This window comes from Hyperoodon ampullatus (genome assembly GCF_949752795.1).
Source record: "Hyperoodon ampullatus genome assembly, contig: scaffold_408, whole genome shotgun sequence".
Taxonomy (NCBI): Eukaryota; Metazoa; Chordata; class Mammalia; order Artiodactyla; family Ziphiidae; genus Hyperoodon; species Hyperoodon ampullatus.
The window spans coordinates 224,101-231,509 of NW_027640598.1; the positions used below are offsets into that span (position 1 = coordinate 224,101).

Here is a 7,409-nt window from a genome sequence, read left to right on the forward strand (position 1 = left end):
TTATTATAGTAGAATAAAATATAAATGTTTATTAATAAAACTTGAAATCTGTCCCAGAAGGAATATAAAGGTAGATTATTTACATAACATAGCCAATATTTGACAATCAGACTTCTCCGTGAATATTAACTTCACAGATAATTTTCAAAACATCGCGACTATGTTTAGAAAGATTTCCCCCATTTTTTTAATTCCATAAAATTCTGAAACAAGCTAGAATATTCTAAAAATGAAGTTGTGTGGAGCCCAAAGAAAATACTTTCTGTGTGGTGCAAGAGAACATAAACAATGAGTTTTCTTTTTTTTTTTTTACTTCCCCAGCTTGAAGCATGTCTTTCAAAAAACGAAATTTTCTAATTTTCAGGTTTTTTAGAGGCATACTGATTTTTAAGAAGGAAATAAAGAGAAATTACTAGGAAGCAAATAATATACAGCTAGTGGGAACAGGAGAAAAAAGCAGAAAGGGCCAAAGTCAATACCAAGACCTTGGAGTGGTGGGAAGGGAGATGCAGACTCTCCCTGGTAACCAGAGAAGGTCAAACCCCAAACATAAGGGCAGTGAGGCAACCTGTGGGCCCTCGGATCGGAAAGGACCAAGCTGAGGAACCGGACCTAGCGCACAGCTGCGTGTAGGGGGAGATCTTGCGTGCGGAGGTGGAGGGGAGGGTCCTGTTGAACTCAGCGTCGGCCCGGGTGGGTGGGGAGGAGGATCTGAGGGCGAGGTCCGCGGTGACGCGAAGCCCACACGTGACCGCGAGCTGCAGAGCGACGCAGCCTTCGGTGCAGTCGTCACTCGTGTCTGGGTACCAGCTCCCCGCTGCCCTGCGCACGGCGGGCTGGCATCGGGCCCGGGGGAAGTGGAGCAGGTAAGGGCCCCGGGGCCCACGCGCTGACGCCTGGGCGGCAGCGGCCAGCCAACCCCAGAGGCCGGTGCACGGGTTCAGCGCAGGGGATCACCGCGGCGGGTCCCGGTGAGCTCTCTCCACACCCTTGCTTTCTTGGGAACAGAAATAGGGGCCCCTTGGGGTGAGGGCTGCAGGGGCAGCAGGGTTCCAGGCCGCAAAGCAACTTAAGAGCAATGGGAAATCATCCCTGAGTTCCTGCAGGGCAATGGTGAACCCGGGAAGGGGGCGGTGGACGCAGGTCGGGGGTGGCGGCGGGGCGTGGGCGGTGAGGGGCGGTGGTTCGGCGCCGAGAGCTTGGCGACAGTACTCGCTCCCTCCATCCCTGCCTTCTGCAGGTCTGCGGATCTAAGTGTCAAGTGTTGCGGCGACGCACTTGCAGCGAGATCGGGAGGAGGAGGAGACAGCAAGGATAGGCCCAGGTCGGTGCGGGGGACGGTGTGTGTGGGTGGGTGCAGAGCCCCGTCATACCCCCCCCCCCACTTCCCCATGCCCCGTCCTCCACTTTGTTGTTTGAAGAGGCCTGGGGGAGGGATCTGTAGGGAAAATGGTGGGTTTGGGAGGAGGGAGGGAAATAACTGAGCGGGGGAGGGCTTGGACTGGGGGCCCCCTAGAGGGCTCATGAAGCCTTTCACGTGGGAAAATGAAATTAAAAAATAATAATAACCCATGCTATCCAGGCCTCTGTCCTTGGTGCTGATCTATCCACGAAAAATGCAGACCTTTTTCTTGTCTTTTGTCTCCTAGGAGCAATGGCGTCCAAAGAGGAACAAGTGATGAAAAATATCAACATGGAAAATGCCAACGAGGAAAATGATAAAAAGGATGAAAAAGAGCAAGTTGCTAATAAAGGAGAGCCCTTGGCCCTACCTTCGGGATCCGGTGAATATTGTGTACCTGGAGGAAATCATAGGTGGTTCCATGTTAGGCAGCCCATCCTGCAGTATAGATGGAACATGACTCAGAGGCTTGAAGAGCCACAGGCAAGGATGAGAGAGGAGAATATGGAAAGGATTGGGGAGGAGGTGAGGCAGCTGATGGAAAAGCTGAGGGAAAAGCAGTCGAGTCATAGTCTGCGGGCAGTTAGCACTGACCCCCCTCACCATGACCATCATGATGAGTTTTGCCTTATGCCTTAAATCCTGATGTTCTCCCTGAAGTTAATAGGGAGACACACCTGCTTCCCAAACTTACATATTCATGATGTACCTTTGTTGTAAACCTGTTGATGCCACTCATTTCTGGTGGGTCTCATATTACCAGCTTCTAGTTGAATGTGTTTTTGACCCAGTCTGTAAGATTCTGTTAGCAGAAGAATTTTACTTATTGCATGGCAAGATGCTTATTATATACTGTGAAGTTAATAAAGCAGTTTTAAAAAGCAATCTATGTATTCTTTTTAATTTCAAATCTCATATTTACCTAATACATGAGGAGAAAAAATGCTGAAATTAAATGTACCAAAAGATTAATACAGGGACTCGATTCTGTGAGATGGTTTGATGTGTTTTCTTTTATAATTTAGTTTGAGAAGATATGCAAACTATTTTTAATGACTTTATGAGAGCCATAGGGTCACAATAAATACTTGGTCCCTAAATTTGGATCTTTTAGCCAGATGAATAAACCCAGGAATTCTTTATAAATTAGGAACTATATTTGCTTTACATGACTGTGAAACAAGGTCAGGAGTGTGTGAGCCGTGTTTCCCTATTTTTGCCCCCATCCCCACATATGAGGCAAGAACCCCCTCCCCTCAAGTTTTCCCTTCAAATATTTAGCAGAGTCCCCAAAGATAGATCTACCCAATACAGCATCCCTCTTCCCCTTCAGGGCTGCAATTTCTGCTAGTCAAGGTGTGATTTCTGCCTGACAAAAACTTAACAAACTACGATTAATAATGATTGAATCAGGAGCTCTGAGTTCTTGTCTCATTCCATCCCTGAATAAAATAACTTTAGATATGTAACTTCAGTTCTCTAGAGGAGATTACCTGCAATTTCTAACGGAACACTGAATTTATTTAATAATGTCCTAGTGTTTCTAAAAGTATGCTGATCAGCCACCTGTGTGAGAATCACCTGAGGAGTTTCTTGAAAATGTCCCACTCCAAATCTACTGAATGGAGCTCCAGAACTTTTGTTTTTAACAAACTTCCCTGGTGATTCTGATGCACATTAACATTTAAAAGGCTACTGGTGTGTATATACTTACTATGATCTCAATTCTTCAATAGGAACAAGAATAATTAGAAGAACATAAAGATGAATATATGAATTCAATGGAGAGAAGCATTAAAATGCAAAAGATGAGAAAAATTTAAAGACCTTTAGATTTACTACATAAAAATTTAAAGTGTATACACTAAAAAGTTAACAGTGGTTATCTCTTGAGGGATATTGGGTGATTTTTTTTCTTTGTACTGAACTACATTTTTCTTAAGGAATGTGGGTTACTTGTGCAAAAAAGAAATAAAAGCCAATAATAGATCCAGATCCAAAGAACTCTTCAGTGAGCTTATAAATGCAATGGAGGCACTTAAAACATTCTCATTGACAGGAAGATATGTAGATTTCAAATTACTTATGGATATGGTGTTCATGCCTCGGTTTAATTTTCTCTCCTATTGAATGTAGGCAAAATCACTGCCTTACTTATAATCAATAGAATACAGCAAAAGTGATGTGTTGTCACTTCTGTGATTGCCTTACAGAAGATTATGACTTCTCTCTTGCTAGGAGGCTCTCTCCCTGTCCCTTACCCCCTTGCTGGCTTTGATGAAACAGGCTGCCATGTTGGAGAGGCCCATATGGCAAAAACCTGAGAGTCTTACAGCCAACAGGCAGTGAGGAACTAAGACTCTCAGTTCTATAGCTCTTGAGGGAGTGAATCTTGCCAAAAAACATAAGTGAGTTTGGAAGCAGATGCTTCCCAACTCAAGCCTTCAGATAAGACCCTGACCCTGGCCAACAAACTGATTGCAGATTTGTAAAAGACCCCGAGGCAGAAGACACAGATTAGCCACACCCAGACTTCTGATTCACAGACTCTCTAGGATAATAAATGTGTGTGGTTTTAAGTTGCTAAATTTTGGGGTAATTTGTTACACAAGAATGGTTAGCTGATACAGTATGTATCTCTAAAGGATAATTATGCTTTTAAAACATAATCACAGTACCATAATCACAAACAAATATGGGAAACAATTATTTAATATCCAGTCATTGTTCAAATTTCTGGTGGTCTCATATTTTTTAACCCCAAACTATATAAACTAACAAACAATGAAATTTTAACCACAAACTGTATGTTAACAAAAAATAAATTGGCCCAACACTTTTGGCCTTGTCAGGTTGCAAATAACAGGAACAACCTAATGTAAAGTTTTCTACTGGGAATCTGACAAGAGTGTGTGTTTGAAAAAGAGTCTCATATCCAACATAGACCTGAAGCCACAGATTCTGAAAATCTAGAAAATGTTAAGAGAGAAACTAGTCTGTTCTATGCAATGAAAATATAGTGTAGAGTCAGGGTCAGGAAGGGGCATTACACAGACAACTTCATAACCCAAAACAGTCATTTGAGATTCTGACACCTGCATGTTGCAGAAGTATTGGAAAACAGTTATATTTAATCAAATTTGCCAAAATAATCTGTTTAACTCCAGAAAGAAAAGCATTGGATAGAAAAAGTGGCTGTCAGGCTGGCAATGTTGGAAAGATGCAGGTATAAATCATCATATTACTAATCATTCCTGTGGTTGAGTAAATACCTACAAGAAAAGTGCTCTTATGGTTAGAGGAAACATAGGACTGAGATAACAGGATGAACAAGCAGGTATATGAAACCATTTTATCATCTAGTTTGATTGAATAAGGCATGGAGTATGTTTTTAAGAAGTCTTTTTTTTTCCAAGAAACACAAAATTCAGAGGACTAATGTAAGCACATGGAGGATAGGAATTCCCTTGTGGTCCAGTGGTCAGGCCTTGGCACTTTCACTACTGGGGCCGGGTTCAATCCCTGGTCAGGGAACTAAGATCCCACAAGCTGCATGGTGCATCCAAAAAAGAAAAAAGATAAGAACATGGAGGATATAATTTGTGGGTGTCCAGGACCTCAAATCTTGAAAATGAGGATGCCCTCTGAGAGTTCTAAATGGATAAATCTGATAGATAATGAACATGGCTTTCCATCTCTGTGAATAACACAAGAAATTATCTGTGAATGTGATACTAAAAAGGTTGCGAAGACCTAGTAGTCCAACCAGCATCATTTGGGAATTATCCAATGAAAGCAGGAACATGGAAATGCTCCGGGAAGGAAAATAATAATAATATGCCCATAAGAATCAAGGTCTTGGAAATCCTTTAAGAGACTTGAGGTTAAAAGAGGTAGAAGTCCAAGGAACATTTTAGAAGATTTTAAGGGAAAAAACTATGAAATAGATGGCATAAATGTGCCATAAGAGAAGGAAACATGCAAAAACAGGACAAAAAGTAAAGCAAAATGAGCTGAAGGGGGTTCTGACCATAATATCCAGCTGTCCCAGTGACGAAATATATTCAGAAAAGATATCAATTAATGCATAGTCAAGGTACTAAAAATAGATCTCTTTTTAAAGAGAATTTCATTTCATGCATAACTGGAAAATAAAGTTGTCTTCTGAATGTCAAAGAACTAAAATTCACCATACACATTATGAATCAATATAATAAGCTAGGGAGTTAATGTAAAAGTTTGGGTTCCAGAAAATAACAGAATTTACAAAACCAAAGGAAAAAGTAGATGGGCAGATAAGCTACCTGACACCTACAGTGACCCCCAGACAGAAAAAATCATATGTGTAACCAGTGCTAAAGCCAGTGGTGTGCTGATAAACTAAATGTTAAACAACTGGGTTTCCAGTAAACTATGTGTAGTGTTAGCTTATCTCCATTGTGTAAATACTCCTACTACAGCTGATTTTCAGCTACTAACATGATGTCACTTAATGCAAAGTTCAGAAGAGATATGTATAATTAACTGTCCTGAGCCAGTAAGAGCTGGCTTTAGCACACCACTGGCTGAGAGCTTCCCTTATCAAGGTGGATAAAACAGAGACAATACCATGCAATGAAAATGAAAGATAAGAATGGGAAAAGGAAATGTGTTTTGGAAAGGAGATGTAAGATGAGCATAAAGGAGAGAAAGATAAAAGAAAAAGAAACGGGCTTCCCTGGTGGCAGAGTGGTTGAGAATCAGGGGACACAGGTTGGAGCCCTGGTCTGGGAGGATCCCACATGCCACGGAGCAACTAGGCCTGTGAGCCACAACTACTGAGCCTGCACGTCTGGAGCCTGTGCTCTGCAACAAGAGAGGCTGCGATAGTGAGAGGCCCACACACTGCGATGAAGAGTGGCCCCCACTTGCCACAACTAGAGAAAGCCCTCGCACAGAAATGAAGACCCAACACAGCAAAAATAAATAAATAATATATATTAATAAATTCCTACCCCCAACATCTAAAAAACAAAAAAGAAAAAAAAAAAGAAACAGAGGATAAGAGAAAAAGGACTAGAGGAGTGTGTGTGTGTGTGTGTGTGTGTGTGTGTGTGTGTGTGTAGAGAGAGAGATAGAGGGAGGGAGATTGGTAGATTACCTAGACATGGATACTCCTAGGCGATTTAAAGGAGTGTTTGTAAAAGCACAGACTGGAGTCAGGCAGACTTTTGTTCAAATATTGGCAACATCACTTATAAGTTTTGTGACCTTAAACAAAGTTGGTCAACCTCCCTTAATTTCATTTCTCTCATTGGTAAAATGTGGAAAGTGTTTAGCAAGATGCCTGTCATATACTAAGCTCCCAGTAAATGTTAGTTGTTAATGTTATAACACATGTAAAATGAAAAAAAAAAGGTTTAGGTCACCAAAGATGAGTAGCCTAATGTTTCAAAGTTAATAAAATTAGTGGATTTTTGAAAGTATGTATTGATCCCAGTAGTCAAAAGTTGGCATACAAAGGATTACATTTGGTAAAAACAATTTGTCGCACAAGGTGCTGTTCAATTTTTGAATCATTATTGATAATTAATAATTGAGAAATTGCACAAGAAAATCCAGAGTTTAAGTTTCCATGAAAACTCAGTAAATCTGTCAACCCTGAGCCTGCATTCCCATGTTGCACCAATTGACTAGAAGGAGCTAGTGGTGGCTTCAATTCTTTAGAAAGACACGTGCTTCAATTTAACTTTTTGTACCCAGATTTTCTTATTCAAATTATATAGTTCCTCTCTGGCCCTTAGAGGCACTTCAGTTTGTAGCCCCTAATCCATATCAACTGCATTTCAAAAGTAATGTGAAGCAGTGGTTCAGCAGATGAGTAGGATTTAGCCTAATTTGGGATTCAAGACATTTTTATGTTCCAAGTCTGCAGTGTCCAATATGATAACCATGAGCCACATGTGGCTATTGAGAACTTGAAATGTGATTAATGTAATTCGAGACAGGTAAAAGTGTAAAGCACACA

The 7,409-nt window shown here is 41.2% G+C and overlaps 2 protein-coding genes across 2 annotated transcripts in view; one reads left to right on the top strand and one right to left on the bottom strand.

Moving 5' to 3' along the window:
- The window catches only part of LOC307070106 (AFG1-like ATPase), a gene marked incomplete at both ends in the record, with an annotated part of 45,218 nt that extends 43,825 nt beyond the window's left edge, over positions 1–1,393 (bottom strand). The window contains 2 exon segments of the mRNA XM_079728692.1: positions 543–836; positions 1,133–1,393. Coding sequence (XP_079584818.1) covers positions 543–836; positions 1,133–1,393 — 555 coding nt within the window.
- A 261-nt stretch (positions 1,394–1,654) lies between these two features.
- LOC307070102 (protein BEX2-like) lies at positions 1,655–2,041 on the top strand (the record flags this gene model as incomplete). The annotated part of the gene is made up of 1 exon (XM_079728688.1): positions 1,655–2,041. The coding sequence occupies one exon, from the start codon at positions 1,655–1,657 to the stop codon at positions 2,039–2,041; it is 387 nt and encodes a 128-aa protein (XP_079584814.1).
- Between the last annotated feature and the right edge of the window lie 5,368 nt (positions 2,042–7,409).